Raw genomic sequence first — 27,449 nt, forward strand, 5'->3', positions numbered from 1 at the left:
TACATTGGAACGACAAAACAAAAGTTGAAAAACAGAATCTCCGCACATAAGAGTACGATTAGGACGAGTAAAGCAGAAAGTACGGCTTTAGCCGAATATGTTTTAATACTAGGCCACGATATGGATTTTGAGGAAACTAGCATTCTATATAAAGAAAAAATAAAGAACAAAAGAGAGATAGAAAAAATTTTTATAAAACGAGAAATAGATTCAATGAATAGAATAACCGACTGTGCGAATTTCAGTTTAATTTATTCCAATTTGATCAAGGATGAAAATAGGCGAATTAGACAACCTAACATACAAGAACGAGTTATGATTGTTGATTAAAAACTGAAGGAGGATGGATGATGGATTGTTGTTGATCTCACGTTTTGCATCGAGAACACACGTTTTTTCATCAGATATATTACCGTAAATTTTGTGAGAAATTTGTTCTCAAGAATATAATTATTACATTTGGGTTCATATTGTCATCCATGTTATCGAATCAGTAAAACTACTATCAGGTATTTGGATCATCTATTTCATCACTCCCTATTCAATCATTACACCGACGTTTCGGTCGCCAATCGGACCTTTTTCAAGGCTAAAAAATTTTTTTTTTTAAATTTAAAATACATCAATAGACATGAAACGAAACTTCGATACACTTACATAAATGATCTCAAAGAAGTTGAGTCAAAAATAATAAAAACTGCACACAAGGTTTCATTAAAAGCGACTCTGAACTCCAGTGAAATTTTCTCAAAATTTTCTTTGAAACAAGTCAATAATTTGTAGGAAAACAGAATAATCTAGGTTAGATATTAGAATCATAGAGCATAATTTTTGAAATAGAACCATTGAAGTTGTTATAATAGTCTATTGATACCTTTGAGAAAATGATCAAGATTCTTCTCTTCCTAACAACTTCAATGGTTCTATTTCAAAAATTATGCTCTATGATTCTAATATCTAACCTAGATTATTCTGTTTCCTACAAATTATTGACTTGTTTCAAAGAAAATTTTGAGAAAATTTCACTGGAGTTCAGAGTCGCTTTTAATGAAACCTTGTGTGCAGTTTTTATTATTTTTGACTCAACTTCTTTGAGATCATTTATGTAAGTGTATCGAAGTTTCGTTTCATGTCTATTGATGTATTTTAAATTTAAAAAAAAAAAATTTTTTAGCCTTGAAAAAGGTCCGATTGGCGACCGAAACGTCGGTGTAATGATTGAATAGGGAGTGATGAAATAGATGATCCAAATACCTGATAGTAGTTTTACTGATAATTATTACATATAATGTCTTCGCATCTCAGAGATCATGAATACAGATAACAATAACGATGGTGCTTGTGGTAATACTCATTTCATGGTGGTGAGGGAATTCTCTAGTCCTTTTTTTTGTGTTCCTAAAGAGTATATAAAACTGTATAGTATTATTGCAACTATTATTGAAAGATCTGAAGTAGAGTAATTTCTTTCTTTTTAGACTTGAGAAATGGCTACAACCAATAGCCGAAACGTCGTCATTGTTGAATAAAAATAAAGAGTATTTCACTGGAATAAATTCGGTCACCTATACCATTGAGTATTAAACGCACCTAGAGGTACAACGCAGTTCAACGAAGTTCAACGAAATGAAGCCGAAATTATGGGCCGTAAAGTGGCGGTACATAGCAGCTAAAAACAGAACTACAAACTGCCGTATCAGTCTGGTTCGAGTTAGTTGCAATTTATTTACAGCAATCTGTAGGAATGTTTGGTACCCTTCGGTAGTTGGAATCCGCAGCAGGGTCGGATTTGTCCCAATCGTTTTCACATAACATGAGAAACAGAGTTTATCTTATAATGGTGGTCGTGAGATGGTCGAAAACCGACAATAAATTACCAAAGAATTAGTTTTCAGCAGGACATTTTGAAATATAACCTGATGTTCCCAGAAATTATATCACTACAAAAAGTTTTCTTGTACTAATTTTCTGAAAAGTACAATAATCGTTTTAATGGTTCAAAGTTAACGAAAACCTTTTGAATAATTGAGATGGAGAGCAACTGTCTGGTGAATTCTAGTCAGGTTTTTCTGAAATGGATGCAGTTAATATTCATTTAGTTCAATAAAATCCTCCAATCGTTTATTTCATTCACCCGATGACAAGATCACTTATGTTAAATGAAATATTCGACCCAAACTATTGGTTTTGTTGCGTAACTATGATAAGCGAGAAAATGGACAGTTTGAAAGTTATCACAAATAAAAGAAAAAGAAGACCTCCCACTGCTCTCGAAGATAAATATGGCAACAGAATAATGGAAATAGAAAAACAGTTAGAGAGATGGCAGGAATACGTGTCCGAACTCTTTGAAGATGACAGGAGCCAGCTACCAGTGTTGAGTATAGAAAGTGGACCTTCTATAACATATGAAGAAGTGGAAAAAGCTATAAACATAGCAAAAAATAGAAAATCGCCAGGATCAGACGAGATCTGTATCGAAACACTAAAAATAATGAGTGAACATAGCATCAAAACGCTCACAAAGTTATACAATCTTGTATATGATACAGGAAAGATATCCTCTGATTGGTTACGTTCGACCTTCATAACCGTTCCAAAGAAGAGCAATTCAAGAAAATGTAGCGAATACCGTATGATAAGCCTAATAAGCCATACATTGAAGATCCTTCTGCGAGTCAGACATGGAAGACTGTACAAGAAGATCGATGATAAGATTCAGGATACCCAATTTGGATTCAGGAAAGACCTGGGAACGCGAGAAGCCCTATTCAGCACACAGGTACTAGTACAAAGATGTCGCGATATGAACCAAAGTGTGTATATGTGTGCAATTGACTTCGAGAAGGCGTTTGATAGAGTCCAACATAACCAGATGCTCCAAATATTGAAAGACACTGAAATAGACGACAAGGACGTTAGATTGATAGCGAATCTTCATTGGTACCAAACAGCGAGTGTCCACTTGGGAGATCAGAAGAGGCGTTCGACAGGGCTGTATTCTGTCTCCACTACTCTTCAATTTATATGCGGAACAAATATTCATCGAAGCTTTAGAAGATAGCAACGAGAGTATATTAATCAATGGAAAAATTATAAATAACATCAGATATGCAGACGATACCCTGATCTTGGCAAGTTCGGAGGCTCAATTGCAGAACCTCATGAAAAGGATAACTTTTTATTGCAGTAAATAAGGCTTAACATTTAACACCAGCAAGATCAAATATATGATAATAAACAAAAATGGCAACTTTGTAAATAACGGAATTTATGTGAATGGTGTTCAACTCGAACGTGTACATAAACTAATCTACTTGGGAAGTGTTATTAACGACAAGTGGGATCCTAGTGAAGAGATAAGGAGCAGAATAGGCGAAACACAAACGACTTTAATGAATATGAAGAAAGCGTTTTGCACACGCGACCTTAATATTGGTTTAAGAATTTGAAATTGAAGGCTGACGGTCGGTTCATTTATTACCTAGTCACCAAGCAACATTCCCATCAGAAGCCAACCTATATGAATCTATGGACGGCACTGCATAGCTTGAAAAAAGACCTTCAACGCTTTGGAATTAGGAAATTAGCTTTTCCCAAGCTCAGTTGCGGACTGGACTAGCTGAATTGGCAGGTTGTGCGAAGCATGCTGGAGGTGGTATTTCGGAAGACTGGTATATGGATCCTAGTATGCAATTTTAACCCGAAGCAAACCAAGGAGCCTAGAAAAACTGTGGAGTGCTACATCCATCAGAAAGGCTACTGTAGGAATGGTGATTAGTGCAGGTTTCGCCTTGGTCCTCGGAGAAATTAACGAAATCTGTTCTGGGACAGAACCGGCTTGAGGAGGGGACAGTGTAACCAGTCCGACCCTTGCAGTCGGACCTTTCGAGAACCAGAGCGGTCGCTTTATTCTGGAAAGACCGCGAAGGCACGGGAATGTTTCCGGCGCCTATTTAAGCCCAGCGGAGGAGCAGGTGGTCAAGTACAGTTAGTTCATAGTGCAAGCGACGAACTAGTGGAAATAAATACGAGTGTAAATAAATAGTAGTGACATAGTTTGTTAGTTATAAGTGTTAGGCCCGGTACTTTCACGTGCGAATGAATAAATTTATTCCATAGATAAGTCTTATTCGTAGGATAAGTAAAAATGTTGTCTTTTCACATTCAGATAGTGTTATTAATCGAATGAATCTGTCATTGAAACTTAATAATAAGGGCCGGTACTTTCACGTGCGAATAAATAAATTTATTCGATAGATAAGTCTCATTCATAGAATAAGTGAAAATGCTGTCTTTTCAGTTTCAGATAGTGTTATTCATCGAATAAATCTATCATTGAAACTCTATAAGATTTTATTTGTCATAGATCGAATGTCGGTACCTCATTATTGGTTGATATTTAGATTCTGGATGTATGATTATACTTTGAGTGATTTTCACGAAATATTTGCTTCTAGTTGGAATTATGACAACTTCTACAATGCGATGTCTTATTTTACATCAATCAGTGAAAAGTAGTATACCGTGTTTTCATAGAATTGTTATTCGTCAAATAATTTCATCTGAAAGCACCGAAATAAGGTATTCTTCTGGGGCCCGATTCTCGAATGTGTAGGAATGCAATCCTATAGGGAACTCTAACGATTCGTCAAAATCAGCTAAGCGTTCGTTGCCGTGTGGCACACAAGCTTTTCCCTGCATTGATTCTCATGCTGTTTTGGTCGAGTATTGTGATTTGTGCATGTTTTTGGAAAAAATGTTCTTCCTGACGTTATATTAAAGTGATAAATCTATAACTTTCTCAGAAATGCCTCTTTATAGTGATAATAAAAAGCTTTATGTGCCCCACGGTAACGAACAATCAGCTGATTTTGACAAATCATTAGAGTACACCATAGGAAAAAAATGACATTTCCCATGGAATTTTCAAATTCTGTATTCTCGAACTGAAGTATGGGAACATATTCCTTTACATTTCAGAGGAACTGCTTCCTATGGTTTTTTCTATGGGAATGAGCCGTTTCCAGTGGGAAAATTTGACGATACAGGGTCGTTTGACGTTTATGTTCTCATTTCGACAGTTTCGCGAATCAATATTTTTCGGAATTCAAGATTAGGAACATATTCATTCATTGAATTTTTTGAAATGTGCCTGGCTGGTCGCCATCTACACATGGAACGAGCTGCGTTGCAAACTCCGTCACAATAACTGATTATCATAACAATCACCAAACATTTTCGAAATATTTTCTTCACAACAGAAAATATTCAAAGACACTTTCAACTCAGGGAGCTCCAAAATGTGACGTGAGGAAAAGTAATCATCTCACCGTAACGACCATTTCGGAAATATTTCCTCCGAATTTGGATGTTACAGTTTTATATCGAACATATTTTTTTTATCACATTTTATGATTATTTACCCCTTATCATGAAATATTCTTTTATATGTTTGAGAACAAAACAAACATTAGAGAAAATTCAGCGTATATTATCATTGTAAACGAAATTATTATACAACAATTAACGAACAGGCTATGTGACAATAAAACAAGAATCTGAATAATAAATAATTAAACTCAACAAGAAATAACATTTCAACAAACTAATCTGAAAACTTAATGCTGACTTAATAATATATGTACATATATAATTATTTAGTATATGCCTTTTCTTCGCCAATGACCTAGGTCTCTCAAGTCCTCAGACGTCTCCATTATTTCAATCAGAAGTTTTTTCTACTCCTTACTGATACTGGCCCCTCTTCGATCTCTTCTATTTCCGTTTCTATCCATCTTTCTTCGCTGTCTTATGTATTATGAACAAGTAGTAATAAAAATATATCAAAACACTTTGAACACAATATTAAAGTCATGAAGTTTTCATTCATTGAGTTCGATGTCAAAATAATATAACCTCAGCCTCAGAACTACATACCACACAATATGTTACATATTACCAACATAATTTACATCTTTTTCATTGGTGTATTCGTTAAAGGACAAGACACTATCATCGACAAACCTCATTCTATCAATCCTATGGGAAAAACTATTCCATCGAATTCGAGAATAGGTATCACGTCAAATTATGATTTCCTATGGGAACTGAAAGCATGGGATCATGTTCCTATAGGATCTAATTCCTACACATTCGAGAATCGGGACCCAGATAGCAAATTATTTGACAGATACTTATTCACACTGAATAAAATTTATTCGAAGGTGAAAGTACCGGGCCTTAGTATAAGTGCAAATAAATAATTTTAATCGGTTGGACGTTTTAATTAAGCGCAGAAAACGTTACATTACATTTATTTGGGTTTTCGATTAACTACTTAATTAATTAATTTTAATTAGGTGTGATAAAACAATAATCTAGGATTTATATGATAAAATAGCTATTCTTTGTCACAAACTGGCAGCTTTAGATTCTTTCATAAAATTCTGATTATTTTGGAAACGGTACATTATCGCTGAACTAATATTGGTGTCATTCAATAGTATTTGGTCTACTCTATCGTGGTGGAACGTTTGATTCACTAGTTTTGGGACACCCTGTATATTTCCTTTTTTTTTTTCATTTTACCTATTGGAATGGTGAACTTAAGCAAATATTATTTCTGCCACTAGTGGTGTTAGCACATACAATGGTTTCTCAAAAGCAATTCCTAGTGAACAATTCAAGGGAAAAAGTTTTCTTGAATCAGGATTCGAACCCGGGACCTTAAGCATACAAATTGCAAATACCAAACTCTGATGGAGAAGCCAAACAGGGTCATATTAAAATTGAGATTTATAATTACTGATATTTATAAGCGGATGACGTATTACTTGTCCAAATTTGAACGTTGTTCATATTTATGTTTCAGGGAAACATGGCTGAAACCCTCAATATATACCATAAGGTCTGTCGAGGAAGAGCAACTTTTCAGTTTCGCGATAGTTGCTCAACAGTTTGATCGCAGGCGGTTCGAGTGCGCCCACAACTGAATAGTTTGGTCTCCAGGTGGACGCCGACTTGCAACTATTCAGTTGCAATATGGACTCCGACGAGTTAGCAACGGTGTGAGCCTTTGAGCTCCATAGGCGGAAGAAAATACGGCAAAAGAGAAAATATTGGGTACACCCAATCATTTCCCAGCGTTTAATTCAGCGTCAATTCCATAAAGTAAATTCGGATTTAAGAAAATACCCCGAAAAGTTTTTCAATTATTTTCGAATGAGTATAGCCTGTCTTGAATAAAAGAGGTCTACTTTGGATGACTTGAATGAACTTTTCCGTCAATTCGCTGTCATCTTCGAATTCTTAAAAAGAAAAATTTCATGATTATATTTTTAACTGGAGATCATTACCTTGAAAACACTTACGACCTTAAATGAATAGTTTCAAGATTAATTTGAGGCCTGAAATGTGTCCATAAATATGAAGACCACTCACTAGGGTATCCAACAGACAGAAAGTTTCGAGGCATGCCAGTTGAAGAAATGAACTTATCGACATTTTTTGAAGATCATTTCAGCTAAGTAAAGTCGATTCTGCCAAAGTTTGAATCGTTCCTCTAGCCTAGAATTTACAAGAGAGAATCTGTTGATTCACCCGGTATAGAATAATAAAAAACGAACAGAATTCCTATGAAAATGTTAACGACCTAAAAAACGTGACAACGATCAAAATTCGAATAGTTATTTTCATGTACAGGGTGGGCAAAATTGGTGATACCTGAACTACAACTTTTTTACCCAACGGGATAGGGGAAGATGAATGTGCCGTTAATGTCGTCTTTTTTCGAGAAACTAATAATGCCATAAACTGCATTGCTCTATCTTCTTTTGTTTTCGAGTTATAGGCCAAAATTGTAATTTGGGCGATTTCAACTTTGGTCATTATCTCCGTTCCTGTTTGTGCTAGGATGTTGAAATGAAAACATTATACAGACACTTTTTCATAGCAATCCAGTAGCGTACTATGATTTTTTCCAACAGGTATATTTGCTGAGCTTTAACATAAAGTTGTGGTTTTTCTTATGGAAACAGTCATTTAAAATGACCTAGAAAGAATCGCCATTTTTTTCCCGTTTCAGAAATATATCATACATCATACATCTCCCTCAGATTCGTTTAGATATTATGAAAAATATAGTTTGTATGTGAATTTTAAATGATTGAGTATTAAGTAGGCTGAATCACAGAATAATATGTGTCTACGCATGGTTCAATTATTATTTTGCATTTGCGTTTGAATACTTGATTCAATCCTCTATGGTTTGATCTCGATTTAGTACAGTTATTAGAATTCGAAGTCATGAAAACATTCGAAAATTACGGGAAATATGATATGTTAAAATGTTTTATTATATTATACATACAAATATCATGTTATATCATCTTGGTTGTTTTTTTTTCATACTACTCGAACGTGGCCTTTTGAAAGAATCAAACACAGCTAACTGATATGCCAACTGTTTGAAATACCTAACATTCGGTTGATTACATTCGGGGTAAAAATGGAAATATGCATCACTTGCTGCCCTATTATCCTCATGCGCCAAAATAAAACATTTTAACATATTATATTTCTCGTGATTTTCGAATATGCTTTTCCACAATGTCGCAAATAATAACTTCTAATAAGTAATAACTGTGAGTTGTTCTATACCGAGATCAAGCCACGGAGGATTTAATCAAGTATTCAAACGCAAAATAATAATTAAACCATGCGTAAACACATATTATTCTGTGCCTGGTTAATACTCAATCATTTAAAATTCACATACAAACTATATTTTTCATAATATCTGAACGAATCTCAGGGCGATGTATGATATATTTCTGAAATGGGAAAAAAATGGCGATACTTTCTACGTCATTTTAAACGACCCTTTCCATAAGAAAAAACACAACATTATGTTATAGCTCAGCAAATATACCTGCTGGAAAAAATCATAGTACGCCACTGGATTGCTATCAAAAAAAGTGTCTGTACAGTGTTTTCATTCCAACATCCTAGCCCAAACAAGAACGGAGATAATGACAAAAGTTGAAATCAAATTACAATTTTGGCCTATAACTTGAAAACAAAAGAAGATAGAGGGATGCAGTTGATGGCATTATTAGTTTCTCGAAAAACGACGAAGTGAATAGTACAATCACTTTCCTCTATCTCGTTGTGTAAAAAAGTTGTAGTTCAGGTATCACCAATTTTGCCACCCTGTACAAAAGACTCCAAGTTTACGAGTTTTGTTCACAAGCTGTAAATTGATTACTTTAAAATACCTGTTTTATCGTGCCTAACTTTAGCTTTAACATATATATACTCTCTTTGTGACAGTAGAAAACTGAACTAATCCTACTCTATACGGTTACAGGGAAAGTCGCTCAATGCTGATATTAATGATTCGAACTTTTCTAATAAAATCATGTGGACAGATTAGTTGAACTTTGATAGAGACAAATTATCATGACGCCCATTAATGGTCTCCCAAAGCGCAAGGTAACCCAAAAAAAAAAGAACAAAAGGGTCACAAAGGAGATTTACCCCACATAAATTACTGAAACGGTGTAGACCCTTCTTAATGGTGTAAAATACTGGATGCACTATTGTGTCCAATTGGAGTTTTTTCAATGATAAACAAAAGCTATCTTACCTATGACCATCTGCATCCAAACGCCACGCTCGCCATTGACCTGGAACACCATTGAACATGGTGTTATCCACGTATAGAACGTCGTCTCTATTGAATTGCAACTGAGGAGGTTCCGTGTGCTCATCTCCAGCTCTATCGAATCCACACCGTACATACAGACTATCACCAGGTTTATCTTTAATCTCATGATATCCTAGAAAATATTCACGGGCTTTAACAGAAATTTTCTTCGAATAATATGGAATCGCTCCATGATAAGCGAATTCGTGTTATGTGACGCAATACATATCTTGTCTAAATTTATGAGGTAAGTATATGCGACTAATTTCCCAAGATCTGGCTGGTACTGTGCAAATTTTTTATCGGGTATCGCAATATCTTCATAAAATGAAGCCCACACTCCTACAAGGTGATTTATGCCTTATTAGACGTTTATCGAAAACTGATCACGATACTGGGAACTTTCATGTTCGGGATTCTGACAATGAACTTTCTCCGTAAAATAATAATATATTTAGACCTCTGAAACTTTCGGTTATAACGGAAACAACCTACCACGTTCGTATTTCACTCAGTATTTTTTTTGCATCGTTGGATAGCTGATTTATTGGCGATTTCAACAGTACGTCATACATAAGAATATTTAGCTCCATAAGAACATACAGGGTGTCCGGGGAATAACTGTACATACTCATACCAGAGATAGAGTTGGACTAGCTGATTACGGATTGACTATAAAAAATTAATTTCTGGATTTACCTAGAAAGCTACAGGGTGATTTTCCAACTTCATGGAAATATTTAGACTATCATAAAATCCAAACTTATTGTTGGATATTATTGAAACTTAGGAGGTTATTGACACATGCTAAGGTGGAGTTAGAAAGATATCAATTATTCTAGGGCCGGACTCATTAATCTTAACTTGAAGTATTCAGGGTAAAAAAACACTTTGTATTTCGAATTACAAACAATTGATTCGCTTTTTAGAAAGAAGCTAAATTATGCTTCAATTTTTGGTATCGCTCAAAGTTGTCACATCAACAATTATTTTTTTATGAATTTCTTAATTTGGATAAAGTTCGAAAATTGCAATTTATTTACCTGAACTGAATTTACCTTAGTCATCTTGGGCAGGTCGAAAATGAATAATTAATTTTCTTAAAAAAGTCACTGAAGGTGAAGAAGACTATAATAATTTGTTGATATACTGGGTGGCCACCCCGGACGCGGATTTCACTTTAAGGGAGTAAATGAAGGTATTTTGAAAAAAAAAATTGGTGATGTGTATAGGGTATACAGAAGCATATTTCAAAATTATTCTTATGTATACCGGGTGTTCGACAACAATGATATAGACCAAAGTTACACTTCTTCCAATGTGAAAACCTCTATATGAATTCAAAATTGGTATGGCAAGTTCAAATAATCATGAGTTTTATGATTTTCAGTTTGGGAGAATTTTACAAAATATCTAACTAGATTCAAAGATCAAGCTCAAAAATGCAGAGAAATGAAATGCTTATTGAAGCTCTGAACTTTTTTGTAAATTTTCTACTAATACTTTCGCATTTTATATTCAAACGTGAGATATTCAGTTCTCTTCATGGTGAAAAATTCAATTTTTCGAACTTTATCCAAATTCAAAAATTCATAAAAAAATAATTGTTGATGTGACAACTTTGAGTGATACCAAAAATTGAAGCATAATTCAGCTTCTTCCTAAAAAGCAAATCAATCATTTGTAATTCGAAATACAAAGTGTTTTTTTCACCCTGAACACTTTAAATGAAGATTAATGAGTCCGGCCCTGGAATAATGAAATAATTGATATATTTCCGACTTGACCCTAGCATGTGTCAATAACCTCCCAAGTTTCAATAATATCCGTCAATAAGTTTGGATTTTATGATGGTCTAAGTATTTCCATGAAGTTGGAAAATCACCCTATAGCTTTCTATGGAAATCCAGAAATTAATTTTTTATGGTCAATCCGTAACCAGCTAGTCCAACTCTATCTCTGGTGAGAGCATGTACAGTTATTCCCCGGACACCCTGTATATATGAACATTATTTTCATATATAATACCACTAGAGATGAAAAACATTTGTATCAAAATTACAAGCCGTAAGGCGAGTGATCCTGGAAAAAATGTCATGAGCGAAATTGCCGAATGGCAACGAACTTGAATATTACAAGAGAGAAATTTTACCTGCTTAAATTTCATCACGAGTAGTATTCGAACAGTAATATTTGAACCATGGTGATGTTAGCTCTCGGCCGGCCAGCTCCGAAACGACTTTTCCACCACGGTCAATATCGTATCTACCATATCGGTGCTGCAGTCGATTAATTTTTCCCCATTTAGAATAGAATGCTGAAGCGAATGATTATATGTATATATATATATATACATATATATATATATATATATATATGCAGAGAAGGATGAACTGATTCTATAAAACGTATTTCTCTTCTTCTTTTCGCAATATTTGAACTCCAAGGATCAAAATAAACCATCATACTGTCTATGACGAAGCGCATGTTCCCCATTTTTTCACTCAGTTTAAAATGGCCGGCCGAAAAAATTTATGAGACGCGTGTATAGAGGAATGTTTCAGATGTATTAAGGAAAATTTTCGTTTCATTCTGCAACTTCTAGACCTCCAGCTCCAAGAATCGAAACGAACCGATATTCTGTCTATTACGGAGCGGATGTTCCCCTTCCATGTACCTTTTCCATCAATTTTCTTATCCGGTCATTTTAAACTATCGAAAAAAAATGGGGAACATCCGCTCCGTAATAGACAAAATGTCGGTTCGTTTTGATTCTTGGAGCTGGGGGTCTAGAAGTGTCAGAATGAAACGAAAATTTTCCTTAGTACATCTGAAACATTCCTCTATACACCCTTCATATCAATTTTCTTGGCCGGCCATTTTGAACTATCGAAAAAATAATGGGGAACATCCGCTCCATAATAGACACAATATCGGTTCGTTTTGATTCTTGGATCTGGTGGTCTAGAAGTGTAAGAATGAAACGAAAATTTTTCTTAGTACATCTGAAACATTCCTATATGCACTTTTTCTATCAATTTTCCTGGCCGGCCATTTTGTCTCTCAAAGAAAAAACAAGTTTAATGGTCTACTGCTCATTTATTATCAATCTGTTAGAAGTAAACCAGTCGAGAGCCCTCGACTGTGCAGCCGCAACTTGCTCAAGCAAGGCAGCCAGAGAATCGGATGCCAGCGAGTAAGTTGTGTCATCAGCAGAAGAAATTGTTAAATAGATGCCCATGAACAGTGGCAGCTCATCAATGAAAATCAAAAATAATAGAGGTCCAAGAATAGAACCTTGGGGCACTCCATAGTTAACCTCCTTGCGACTTCACCAAGTATTAAATAATTTTAGCAACATTATTAGAATGTATACTAACGTTGTCATTAGCCTCGATCCTAGCCTGCTTCACTCTTTGCTTATATTTTAACCTAAAGTTATTACGAGCTCTTTTTAGATCTTCAGTTTGAAAGTGAGAATACATGTTATTTAGCAAATGTAGGTCATAACGCATATTTTTTAGTTGACGTGTGAACCAATGGACACCACCATCCTTACCTCTAGATTTCATTACCCTGACAGGAAAACACAAATGGAATGCATCGGCAATGACATCAACAAAAATTCCAAAACGATCACCAACGGTACCATCCTCATAATCCAAGAAATTCCATGAAAGAGAACACATTATGAAAAGACAACATACCCTGTTCAGTCAAAGGTCGAAAAGTTTTAACTCTTGACGGAATGTCTACCTCCAGTAACTGCGCACGATGATCGGAAAACTCGAAGTCCACCGCCTTGGAAATATGACTATCAGTATCGCCACCAAAATTTATAAATATATTATCGATACAGTTCGGCCCCCTAGTTGGTTCAAAAACAGTACGAACAAAACCGTTACAATGCATAATATCACAAAAAGATTTACAATTGAAATCTCCAAGGAATGACACCCTGCATAGTGTATATCTAAGTATGCTGAAAATCTTTTCAAGGTTATCTAAAAATATATTAAAATCACTTTTAGGTGCTCTATACAGGGTGACAAGAAAAACTTCGGACATATTTTACTGTGTTCTGCAATGAAAGTTTTTTAGCGCAGCCAAATAATGTTTATTCTATTAGATTCTTTACACTTTCTTGTACTAATATATGAATTTTCAGTTCTTCGATATTACTTTATTTTGCAGAGTGTCAGAATTTCGAACAAACGTATTTTGGAGCTGTTTCGTCAAGGTAAGCGTCAATGCGAATTTGTTCGTTTGCTCAATGTGCCTCAACAAACCGTTTCTGATGCAATTGGCCGTTTCAAGGAGCTTGGCCATGATGGTCGTCGGCCAGGAAGTGGGAGAAAACGCACTGTTAATACGCCTAGCAATCGCAATATCATCAAGAAGCGAGTAAAGGTCGATTCATATTATACGTTCCGCTCAGTTCAGGCCGGCGGAAGGATCATTAGCCGTTGACGGAGGTTGCGTTCATATTATCAGTCACGATCGTCTCAGTCACCTTCCGCTTCGTGTGTCGTGAATCTTCGGTTGCATTCGAATTGACCAGCACTTGACACATGAAGCCTTTCATTTTGATCAAAACAGTACAACAAGGACCCTAAAAATATTGTTAAATTATCAGTATTATTATTTTCGTTGTGTCTCTTTCGTGCCCTATCTCATAGGACGTAAACTTTTGCTGCAATTACGCCTGAATGAATGTTGTGCTTTTGCATTATTGTTAGACGAAGATGAAGAGGAACAAAAAGTCGGTAAAAGGATTGGGTGTCTAACCAATATTTGAAAAGAGAAAAGTTGAAGGTGAATATTGGACATTATAAAAAAAATTGGTCCACCCATCATGGCTATTTTAGAATGAACAGGAAATCATTTCGATTATACAGGGTGATTCATATTGGGACATAGGCTAAGGGCAGATTGTTTGGACCAAAATATGGCGATAGGACCAAATATACCTCAATAAAATATTGCTGTGGAAAAAAGATAGAGGGCTTTAAAGTTGAATTTTTTATAAGGGGAGAGAATAATATTTTCTTCAAAGTTTTAAAGTCCTTTATTGAAAGAATTAGAAAAGGCATAGAAGTAGGGGGAGGACACGTAGAACACTCAATTTAAGTTTATTCATTTTATGTTACATTGTTTTTAATTATGCTTTATCGTCGAAATGAATAAATTGAATAAATAAGTCGTTACTTCAAATCCCCTTCATCGGAAGCATCGGCTCTGAACTGTTCAATTGTGTTTTTCTTAAAAACGGATGAAAAAATATACAGTGAAATTATTAGCAAAAAACGAAAAAAAACTTAAACGCCGTCTATCTTTTTTGCACAGCAATATTTTAGTGATCTATAATTGATCCTATCGCCATATTTTGGTCCAAACAATCTGCCCTTAGCCTATGTCCCAATAGTTATGAATCATCCTGTATACTGTGAAAAATGTCGCAAATAATAGAAAAGAAAAGTTCAAAGAAGCTTTCACGACAAAGGAAAACCCTCGATTGACTGAGCTGAACTGAGCGGTTGCTTATTCATATTATACGTTCAGTCTCGTTCAGTCCAACCACGCCCTTCAGCCCATCCGCAAAATATTCTCTGGAAGAATACCGTCGGACGGCCGTAAGCGTGCCGATAGGTGCTGAAGGGTCGGAGACGGATAGTATGAATTAGTCCATATAAAACACATTGAAAGATATTTTGGCTGAGCTGAACTGAACCGAGACGGACGGATAATATGAACTGACCTTAAGTCGAATTCCATGAAGAAAATAGCCCGTGAGACAGGTATCCACCGTGAATCCGTTCGTCAAATGGCCAAAAAGAGGCTCAAACTCAAGCCATACAAGCTCCAAAAAGTTCAACTCCTCACGGATGAAAACAAGTGCGTACAACTTCATAGGTGCCGCCAACTCCGTTCAGCAATGGGATCACATTCTGTTCACGACGATAAGCTTTTCACCGTAGAACAATCTCACAACCACCAAAACGACAGAGTCTGGTCCGCAGAGGCTCCCGGTTCGTCGGCTATCGTCGAACATCGTCAAAATTCGCAATCCGTCATGGTCACAATACTAATTGTTTCGTCAGATGGTCATTCTCCATTTTCAGCCGCTACTCATTTGTTGGAATAGGCACGTCATCAACCGGACGGGAGGAGATGTCTTGTTTACTCGTTTCATCGAACAAATTTTCGGAATTTTTTTTAACTACTTTATTGGAAACACTATCCGGCACCGATCGCTGCACCAAAATGTCTATTAATATACTTTTATTAATTATTTTATTTAGTTCCGTTGTAAGAGATTCACTTTTGTCAACCGTACTAGTAGGCGCCATATTAATATATATGAATAGTCCTTCAAATATTCCAGAAATTGATTTAAATGTGTAGTTTTCCACTTCTGAAAAACACCGAGAGTGGGGCTGCTGCGCACCGCATAATCGGGGTACTGTACGTGGCCACCGAAGCTGGTCAAGAGCGTCGACTAGAGACAGGTTGGAGGGGGGCTTCGCTCAATTTAAACAGGGACTCACAGGATACTACCGCAAATTCATAACAAAATTACGCCAAAATTACAAAACCTTTGACTGTTTGTCTGACAAAAGGAAGAAAAATTACTCATTCAGAAGACTCATTCCACAAAGATGAGCAAACCGGGACATTCGATTGTAACAAATATCGGACAGATCCGTTGACGTGTCTTGCTAGTGAAATATTATACCAGAAGGGCACATTTTATCATCTATATCGAGATATAGATGATGATGTCACAATACCACTTACCGTTACCGAGGTAACGGTAAGTGGTAGAGAAAAACTGATTGCAGATTTGAAAAGAGCAAAATTAGAGCTGAACGCAGATACCACACGCTAGGGTGAAAAGAAAAAACCATTTTTTCCGAAAACTCGTGAAGTATAAATGAGCAAAACGAACCAATATTGGAAAGATCCGTTGAGGTGCCCTGCTAGTGTAATATTACACTAGCAGGGCACTTTGAATTGTCTATAGCTCAATGTACATAGGTAAGCAAAAAAAAACTGAGTGGTGAGCAAAACGAGGGCATTAAGCGGTGCAAGGGAATTTGTGAATAAGATACCGTTCGGTTTTCTCCAGATGTTCAGCAGACAAGTTATTTGGGCTGTAGAAATATTTTCCAGTGAAGCATCGAATAGACAGGAAGTCTGTAAATTTTTCCATGTAACGCCACTGCCTCGATGTCGCGCTAGACAGAGGAACTTCGAATGTGAGTACTACAAAAAATGCATTCGTAGCAGTGCAATGGCCATTTCATGTATCTATGTTCCAAGGGTATACCTATAGAAACGTTCTAGTTCAGTTGACAATAAGGCGCATTTGTGTAAAAATTCTTCACTGGAAACTTCTTCGAGAAAAGGAATTGTCACAACTGGACGCCCGACGGCATCTCAACCTACTAAAATCAAAATCTGATAAAAAATATTATCTTTCCCATTGTATGATAATCACCAGCGCTTGTGGGGTACCAATTTTAAACAAGGTATAGTTTGTTGACACTATTTACTTGAAAAGGCCGGAAATAATTTGGGGTCAAAGAAAAACACGAGATCTCGAAAGAATATATGAGTAGTTTGAGAAGACGAGGAAAGAACACTAGCTGGTATAGATCAGAAGCTCTTAAAATGCAGCGTGCAATGTCATAGATAAAGAAGATGTCAGAAAGATCCGAAAGTTGATGAGTTACTTGATTGACTTAATTTGCTATTCAACAAAACGAGGATGTCTTTTATCGGACACATTGAAAAAAGCAACTCTTTCAATGCCGGCAATTTCAATGAAACTTTAAATCTATTAGTTAATCGTTATTTAGAGATACAACAGCATTTGAAAAGGCGCCAATGTTTCAAATTTCAGTCAGATACTTTGAGTCAGTCGGTATGTCGCCTTACTGCACCTAAATCTCACGAAATACGGAGCCGCTGGTTTCTAGTAACCCGCCCTTATATGGATGTCACTTTAGAATCATGATTGTTTTATTTTCAATGAAATCTTTGTTGACAACATTTTCAAAACATTTGGAGTAAAGGTTCGAAATGAATCTTGCGGGACTCTAGTTTTTTTCAGTTTTCAGTTTTTTCTTGCCATAAAACTGGACCAGCTGGACTCGAGAAGAATAATTTCAATGAAGGCAGTGTTTTCCTCGAATTGTGGAAGATCTCCGCTGTTAAACCCATTGAAAAAGTATCCAATGCTAGAAACTGGTGAATTCAGAGGCATTCATGCAATGCCAGTCTACAAAAAAAGGTTCAGAATATGTAGTTAGTGAGAGCGCCCACCAAAGTAGCGTAGCACTGACATGGCACATACATGACAAAGGCGATGCATAATTTTCAGATATGAACTGAGAACGACATATTTCACGCAACTGACACTTCACTCAGTTGGCGATATCTGAAAATTATACATAGCCTTTGTCATGTATGTGCCATGTCAGTGCTACGCTACTTTGGTGGGCGCTGTCACTAACTACATATTCTGAAACTTTTTTGTAGACTGGCATGAATGCCTCTGAATTCTCCAGTTTCTAGCATTGGACACTTTTTCAATTGGTATAACAGTAGAGATCTTCCACACTTCGGAGAAAACACCGCCTCACATGAATGAATCCTCATTTTCTCCAGAGTGGATTTAGTAGTTTTCCTTCAGAACACGATGTGAACTTCTCAACTATGGTTCAATGATCAATGGTAAACCATGATACAAGTTGATACACTCTCGTTCCTTGCTTCACCGTGGAAGTCCTGCTCTGGTAATCGTGCCCCCTCAATTGGTATGATCAACTCATTGTAACTTGTACACTCATGATACATTCTCAGGTTCATTAATCTTGCTCGATATACATGTTACTTTTCAGCCTTCTGCACTTCTCGAAACCAACGATTAGTGGTTATTTCTTAGTACTCTCGATTTGCAGCTCTCATAATTTATCAATTGTACTTCTGTTCTTTTTTTTTTATTAATCCCAATAATTATTAACAATCAGAATAATATTCTATAAGTTAATGTGTTAACAAGTAGTCAAGTGACTTGAATAGAGCGGGGAGATTATCTCCAGTGAGAGAATCTCATTATTCCATTAAATCAGCTGGCCAATGTCTCTTCAATCTTCTTGATAAGGTGTTTGCCAGTAAGGGTTGGAGTAAAATATTTGAGTGGTTTTCCATTCTTGCGTGGTGATATTTGCTTCTATGCTTGATGACTTCTTCAACGTATGGTATATTTAGGTCTTCATGTAAAGTCTGGTTGGACACATACCATGGGGCGTTGGCCATCATGCGAAGTATTTTCGATTGCGTTCTTTGGATCAGAGCTATGCTGGATTTGCTTGCGCATCCCCAGATTTCTATCCCGTATGTCCATATTGGGGTGATGATAGTTTTATACAACAATATTTTGTTTGTAAGTGGTAACTTGGATTTTCTTCCGATGAGCCAATTAATTTCCCTGACTTTCAGGTCAATTTGTTTTCTTTTTTTGATAATATGTTCCCTACAGGTTAGTCTAGTGTCTAGATGAAAGCCTAGGTATTTTGCTGATGTAGCTTGTGGAATTATTATGTTGTTCAATTTGATTGGAGGACAATGTTGCTTTCTCAGTGTAAAGTCTACTTGTTGTGATTTGGTTTCATTTATTTTTATTTTCCACTTTTTCATCCAGATTTGTAATTTGTCTAGGTGTTCTTGTACTAGTTTAGTCGCTGTTGCTGGGTCTTCATGTGCTGCCATTATTGTTGTGTCATCAGCAAATGTTCCTGTTGTAGTGTGAGCTGTTATTGGTAGATCCGAGGTATAAAGTAGGTAAAGGAACGGGCCCAGCACGCTTCCTTGTGGGACTCCAGCTTGAATGGGACAATAATCTGATACTTCATGCCCTACTCTAGTTCTAAACTGTCTGTTTGTAAGGTATGAATTCAGTAAATTGAAGAATTTTAGAGGAAGAATATTTCTTATCTTGAATAGGAGTCCTGAATGCCATACTTTATCGAACGCTTGACTCACATCCAGAAAGACTGAAGTACAGTATAGCTTCTTTTCAAACGCTTGGTTTATGGTTTGCGTTATTCGATGCGTTTGTTGGACAGTTGAGTGACCTTGTCTGAATCCGAATTGATGTGAAGGAATCCAATGATCTATGGGAATTTCGGCGTTTATTCTCTGAAGTAATAATCTTTCCAATATTTTCGAGATTATTGGCAGATTATTGGCTTATGGGTCGATATGATGTCACTTCGTGTGGATTCTTGCCCGGTTTCAGTATCATGAGTACTTCTGCTGTTTTCAGTGATCTGGGCCAGTGCCCGAGTCTCAATATAGCATTAAAGATGTAGGTTACCATGACAATCCCTTTTCTAGGCAGTTCTTTGATCATATTTGCAGTTATTCCATCAATACCTGGTGCCTTTTTAAGGTTCAGATGAGTGATTTCTTTGTATACTTCTTTAGGTGTTAAGAACTTTATATTTTGAGTTTCTGTAGGGATGTTAGAAATATTTTCCTCAACAATTTCAGCAATGACCTGGTCATTTGGTTTGAATACCTCTGTCAGGTGATTTCGCCTTTTCTTTTTCGCTTCTAGCCCATCTAGCATTGGTTTCAGTTGAGTTTTTCACTGGGACATTTTGTTCTGTTGGCTTTACCTTGGATTTTATAGGTCTCCATATCGAGTTGTCGTATCGGTTCAATCCGGTGATATATATATATTGAATGATTCTTCCTTCAATTCTCTTAGCCTATTTTTAAGTTTATTGCTTATATTATTGAATGCTGTTTTGTCTGCAGGAGCATGTGTGTTTTGCCATCTAGATCTTATTTTGCGTTTTTCAGCAATGAGCTTTTTAATTTCTAATGGTATTGGTTCTGGTTTGTTGTCATTGCAACTTCTTGGAGTAATTTGGATGGCTGCATCCTTAAGAATAGTTGTAAATGAATCAAGTGCTTCTTCGATTTCTTTTTTTTCCTTCAGTCTCAAGGAAAGAGAGACCCGCTCATGAATTAATTTGCGGTATTCAACCCAGTTGGTTTTTCGATTATGTAGTTTTGGTGGAGACTTTTTATTGATTATCAAGGTGCTCAGTGACGCTATTACTGGAGTATGATCTGATGATAGGTCATAGCTTGAACATACATCCATATATGATGAAGCTATTCCATTTTTTATAAAAAAATCTAGTAGATCAGGGGTTTTATTCGGATCACTGGACCAGTATGTAGGACTTCCAGTAGACAAGAAGGAGTAGTTTTTTTCATGCAACAATTTGGCCAGCTCTCGTCCCTTGGTGGTGGTTAATCGTGAGCCCCAGAGAGTATTCTTACTGTTAAAATCTCCTCCGACAAAGAATTTTGTGCCTAATGTGGTAAAGAAATCTCTATAGTGGTTAATTTTCAGATTGTGTTTAGGGGGACAATAGACAGCTGATATTGTCAATTCATAGGAGAACATTCTTACTTTGACCGAAGTAGCTTGAAGGTGATCAACTTTGTATTCTGGCATTACATAGTGGCTTATTGTGTTTTTAATTAGAATTGCTGTTCCGCCGTGTGCTGTGTTGTCTGGGTGGTTGGTAGAGTAGGTGATGTAATTTGGTATGTTGAAGTATGACCTATCAGTGAAATGTGACTCACTTATGAGGAGGATGTCGATAAAGTTGTGTTGTAAAAAAGTTTCAACTTCATTCTTGTGTTGCAAGAGTCCGTTGGCATTCCATTGTGCTATTCTAATTAGTTTAATGAATTTTGCTGATCAGCGTTGAGAGCATGCTCAAGATCATGCTATTTTGTTGCATTAATTGCTGAAACATGCCTTTAAATTCTGTTAAAAAGGTACTTAGTATTGTTGAACTGTTTTCTTCATTTTGTGTTGTAGTTTTGTTATTTTTGCGTAGAGCTTCAGCGTAATTCATTTTCTGCGGCTGTTGTGTTGGTAATTGATTATCCATATGTTTGTTGTTGAATGATGTTTTTTGTATGTTCAACCTATTATTATCGTTGTCAGGTTTCTTGACTAGGTCATGATAAAATTGACACCCTCTATAGTTCGCTGGATGCGGACCATTACATAATACACATTTTGCTGGGGTATTGTTGCTTTTTTTGCAATGTGCCGTATTGTGCTCCCCACCACACTTCACACATGCATATGGCCTATACTTCTGTTCTTCAATGATAAATTTTAGCACTCTTCAAGACCAACGTAATGTGTATTAATTATACTACTCTTGCTCGTCCCCGAATAATTATGATTGTTCTTCTCATTTTATTAATTAATTTTGAGAAAAACAAATCATATATATACTCAACAGCCATTGGACACTTTGTTGGGTAATACCTTAGACCTGTTAGTGTGTTATTAGGTACACCAGGAGGGCACTTCAAATTTGAAGTGATAATTATTTATATCTCGGTAACGGTAAGTGGCAGAGAAAAATTAATTGCAGGTTTGAAAAGAGCTAAACGATAGCGAAACGCAGATATCCCATCTGCTAGAGTGAAAAGAAAAAAAATTTTCTCCGAAAACTAGTGAAGTATAAATGACGAAAATGAAAGGACTGATGAGCAAAACAAGAGCTTTCGATTGAAACCAATATCGGAAAGATCCCTGCTCGTGTAATATTACACCATCAGGGCACTTTTGATTATCTATATCTCGGTAAAGGTAAGTGGTAGAGGAAAATTAATTGTAGATTTGAAAAGGGCAAAATGAGAGCAAAACGATCCCACGCGCTAGGGTGAAAAGAAAAAAAATTTCTCCGAAAACTCGTATAGTATAAATGAGCAAAATGAACGGACGGATGAGCAAAACGGAGCAAAATGAGAGCTTTCGAATGAAACCAATATTGGAAAGATCCGTTGAGGTGCCCTGCTAGTGTAATATTATACCAGCAGGGCACTTTGAATTGTTTATAGCGCAATAGCCGCTCTTGCACCAATGCATCATCGCAAATTGAAGATTTGAAGGTTGTAGAGCCAATCGCCACCTTGCAAATTTGAAATTTTACCCTCTGTCAGATAAAAATCGAAGATTATATTCTTTTCGTCGTCTAACTAATGACCAACGTTTCATTGAACCACGTTTTCTCAATTCCAAATTCAATAACATAAACGTGGTTTACGAATTATATTATTTTCATATGAAACGGTGTAAACGGCCGCTATCCAGTAATGTATATATATCATAAGCGAAATTTGAAAAACCGTTACAGCTTCATACCTGTCACTACATATTTGAAACACTTACTGTCAATCCTATAGTGCGCCAACACAGTCACCTTATCTGCTGGTTTCGCTAGCTCATAAGCCGCCTCTTCCGCGGTTGCCGCCCTCAAATCGCTGCCATTATATTCCAATATCTGATCTCCTGTCCTCAAGCCAGCTCGGTATGCCACCGAATCAGGCTGAACCGAGTGAATGAAGATGCCAGAAGCATTTCCACCAACCAGAGAAATTCCCAGATTGGAAGTTTTCATTGTATCCATATAAAGATATCGTGGTTCTTCCAATCCGTTCGAAGTTCTATGCGCTGACTGTCTAATGGGCAGTGAGATTGGAGTATGTGCATTTCTCAAGAGTCCTCCAGAAACAAGCGCGCTTTTTCTTATTTCTTTCGGAGAGTTGCATGGGGTCGTCTCGTTCTCATCTTCCTCTTCATTGCAACTTGAATCTCCTGAAATCATTTGGGCGCATTACTTATTGTGTGTGTAACTAATAAAAGCTACAAAAGTATAGTATGTTCCACGATATGATGGTTCTAATTCGAAGCATTTCTTGGACTTAAATTAAAGTGGATGTCTGGGATCTTCGAATAACTCTGCAGATCTTCACGCAGACCTTATTTGCGATCAATAGGTAGCTTTACACTCTATCTTTCGCTATTGAAACGCATTCCAATCACAAAGAGTGTTGCGTACAAATTGATTTGTGCCTTAAAAGTTCAACGGCTAATTGAGCAGTTTCAGCCAAATATTATAGAGTTAGGAAGATAGTAAACGAAGTGACTAAAATGATATGAGCGCCATCTCGTGTTTCAAATGTATTATTTAGACCTAAGACTGGTTGAAATATTACTTTTAGAGTCATTTGCATGCTTACAAAATTTTGTAAGATCTCAGATGGTCATTTTGATCGAAGAGGTTTCGGTTATCGTAACGCTTTTTGTTTATCTACAGAGCTCTTTCAAGTTGGCGATTATAAAATTTGTTTGTCCATATTCTTGGTGAAAACCTCATGTCGTTCAAAAATTATTGCATGGTGAAGACCTGTGGATCAAATAAAATGGATTTTCCGAAATTAAGTTTTGTACTTCACTAAGGTCCGGTACTTCCACCTTCGAATAAATTTTTACTATATTGTGAATAAGTTCCTATCTATAATTTTTGATCTTAGTGGAAGTGCCCACCAAAGTAGCGTAACACTGACATGACTCATACATGACAGAGGCGATGCATAATTAAAACTGACTCTTCACTCAGATGTGCGATATCTGAAAATTATGCATCGCCTTTGTCATGTATGTGCCATGTCAATACTACGCTACTTTGGTGGGCGCTCCCAATTAAGGATACGATATTTCGGTGCTTTTACATGAAGTTATTTGACGGATAACAATTCTTTAAAAACACGGTATATCACTTTCACTGATTAATGTAAAATCATTGTAGAAATCGTTATAATTCCAACTAGTGGGCAAATATTTCGTGCAAATCACACAAAGAACAACCAAGAAACTGAAAAATTCAACCACTAATGACTAACTGACATTCGATCTATTCATATTTGACAAATAAACCGTCATTCTTAAACTTGAAACAGATTATATGATTTTCACAAAATGAGTAAACTCAAGTTTACCTTTACCCCCCTGAAGATGCTATTCTCATAGCGAAACACGTGTCGTGGTTCAAAAGCTCATTTGTGAAAATCGTATAATGTTTCAAGTTCAATTATGGATTTTCATCAAGTATCGGCCACATCAATTCATAATTAACTATTATAAGTCGAATTGAGAATTATGATCAACTTCATATTGTAGCTCTCCAAAAATATTCTCAGAAAAAATCAGAGGAAGCCGCTGGATTGCTGTTGAAAAGTGCTTATAAGTTTTCATTTCAACTTCGCGGAAACGCAAATAATAACCACTGTTGCTGAAATGTCAATTTTGGCAATAAGTCTTAAACTAAAGACGATAGAGGAATGAAGCTGACGACAATATGAGTCTTTCGAAAAAAGGGATCGAGAAGGTGCTGGCTCTTTATTTTCGTTCTGTAAGGATTGAAAAATTGCAGTTCACACCAGCAATTTTGCACACCCCGTACACATATTTGTATCGAGCATCCAGTATACTGCATTCGGATCACTTCGTATTTAATTTTGCTTACGCCTCAAATCAATCGTCCGATATCCCGATGAGTAGTCGGGCTACCGTACCCTTGCCACTTGATACCCTACCTACGTAGTTTTCACTCGCGCCTTGGTTTCTTGCGTTTACCGGCCGTTTTCAATAAATCTTCAACTTCAATCTATCAATCAATTGTTTCACTTACTGAAGATAGAAAAACCATCTGATTTCGTTTCTATGATCTATCAGTAGATATATTTAGGAATGGTTACCAATGGTTTCCAATCGAAACGATGGATAGATAAGTTTATTGAAAACGGCCGTAAAGGAATACTACACGGATTGTTTCCGTTTTGTAGATTATGGACTAAATAATAAATTATGTAGTGGCCAAACAACTATGAATTGTTGATCGGTTATCTCCCAATGATAAAGATGTGTTGCCAATTCAAATCACAGAATAAGGAGAATGAAAAAATATTTTAATAGTAACCAATCTCGGTATAAGGAACTGAATAAAAACAATTTGGTTTCTTAAAGCAACGTTTCGGCGATATATTTCACCTTCCTCAGGCTACAATGAAAAAACGAAAGAAAAAAATTTGTTGATATGAATTGCAACATATGTCCTTGTTTTTTGGGTAGGTATTGCTGAAAGGATATGCAAGCATCAATCTGCAATAGTAAAATAATTCAATTAAACAAACAACGCTTGCACAATATTGTCACTCGAGAGTAGACAATTTTTACAGATTATCGCTAATGAAAAGAAACCTTCAGAAAACATGTTATCCCTGGAAATTGTCGATTCACCCGAGTATTCAATCAAGCTTGTTCAGAAAACGAGAGTGTTGCGTCCACAAGTAGCAACTAATGTATAGACTCTCCTGAACAGTCCTGAAGGCAGCACTATTGATAATATCAAACAAGATTTTTGTGAATTTCTCCTAAGATTTAATGATGCTATGATGAAAAATTTGGAAGCTGGTTCAGTAGGATTTATCCCAGCTATTGTTAAATTTATGAAGAATTACCGGAAAAATATCAATAGTAACTACTTCTACACTGATAACTGGTTTACACAACACAGGGCATTCAGATTTGATCAATTGTCGCGATTTGTAACTGTAGGCTCCAAGAAAATATCCAGAAAAGTAAAAAGAAGATTTCACAGTTCAGTGGACTTCCGTATCGCGAAAAAAGGTAAAAATAACAGGCTGAAGATCATCACAGGCAGGGAAGAAAGTAGGGTAGTCTTAGAGTAAGAAAGTCTAAGGCTGCAATCTCTGAGTAGCTGCGTGAATAACAATGTTCGAGTCAGAGAGAATACATTTACCAAATGATTTGTCGAATGATCAATTACACAGGCCAACACACATTTTGGTGCCTGCGATTTTTTAACTGTTCCTGAGTAATTTTTGGATGCAGAATGTAAAGAAGTTCTCAGATTTTGTCTATCAGATCTAGTTTTTGAGATTTTTTAAAAAAATTGTGTATATAATTTACGTTATAACTGTTATAATATACAATATTACTATTGACAGTTAAAAAAAAACAAAGACACATGGATTTAAGTATTTTTTGCAAAAACTTAATTAACATAATTACATTAGTCGCTAATCACATAAAAATTTTCTTTTATACGATTTTCTAGAATGGAGTTTACTAGGGCATTCTCGCTGAAGGCTCCAGCAGTAGTCCGCCATCATGTGGCTATCCCATCGTCCTTGATAACGATCTTCCATAGTTTTAATATCCTGATGGAATCTTTCCCCCTGTTCTTCACTACAATCACCTAAGTTTTCTGGAAAACGATCTAGGTGGCTGTGGAGGTAGTGAACTTTTATACTCATGTTACAGCCGAGAATATTAAAATTTGAAAGCATACTTTCCACTAATTCTACGTAATTCTCTGCTTTATGATTGCCAAGAAAATTTTGTACTACTTGAACAAATGAACTCCAAGCGTTAGATTCAGTCTCGTTCATTGATGTGGTGAATTGTGGATCTTAAACAAGTTGCCTTATTTGAAGACCATCAAATATACCAGCTTTTAGTTTTTCCGTGCTAATGCCAGGAAATTTAAGTGACAAATACCCAAAACAATTTCCATCTCGATTTAAAGCCTTCACAAATTGCTTCATTAAGCCTAGCTTGATATGCAAGGGCGGAAGTAAGATTTTTTCTCTTGAAACCAAAGGTTCGTTGATCACGTTTTGTATTCCTTGAATCATGACATCTCTTGAAGGCCAATTTTTGTTAACCCAGTGCGATTAAGTACATATTTATCTCTTTATTTGTTGTCCTTTATCAGAAAAAATTATACCATTTAACCTGTAACGTGTGTCTCAGAAACTA

The 27,449-nt window shown here is 36.2% G+C and overlaps 1 protein-coding gene across 2 annotated transcripts in view; it reads right to left on the minus strand.

Annotated features, from left to right (window-relative positions):
- The window catches only part of LOC123317891 (disks large homolog 5), a 128,119-nt gene that overhangs the window by 28,185 nt on the left and 72,485 nt on the right, over positions 1-27,449 (minus strand). For both annotated transcript variants that reach the window (XM_044904503.1, XM_044904505.1), the window contains exons 4-5: positions 22,995-23,420; positions 9,650-9,842 (exon numbers count right to left, since the gene is read on the minus strand). In XM_044904503.1, the coding sequence (XP_044760438.1) occupies positions 9,650-9,842; positions 22,995-23,420 (619 nt within the window). The remainder of the gene's footprint in view (positions 1-9,649; positions 9,843-22,994; positions 23,421-27,449) is intronic.

The sequence above is a fragment of the Coccinella septempunctata genome, chromosome 7, assembly GCF_907165205.1.
Source record: "Coccinella septempunctata chromosome 7, icCocSept1.1, whole genome shotgun sequence".
NCBI lineage: Eukaryota > Metazoa > Arthropoda > Insecta > Coleoptera > Coccinellidae > Coccinella > Coccinella septempunctata.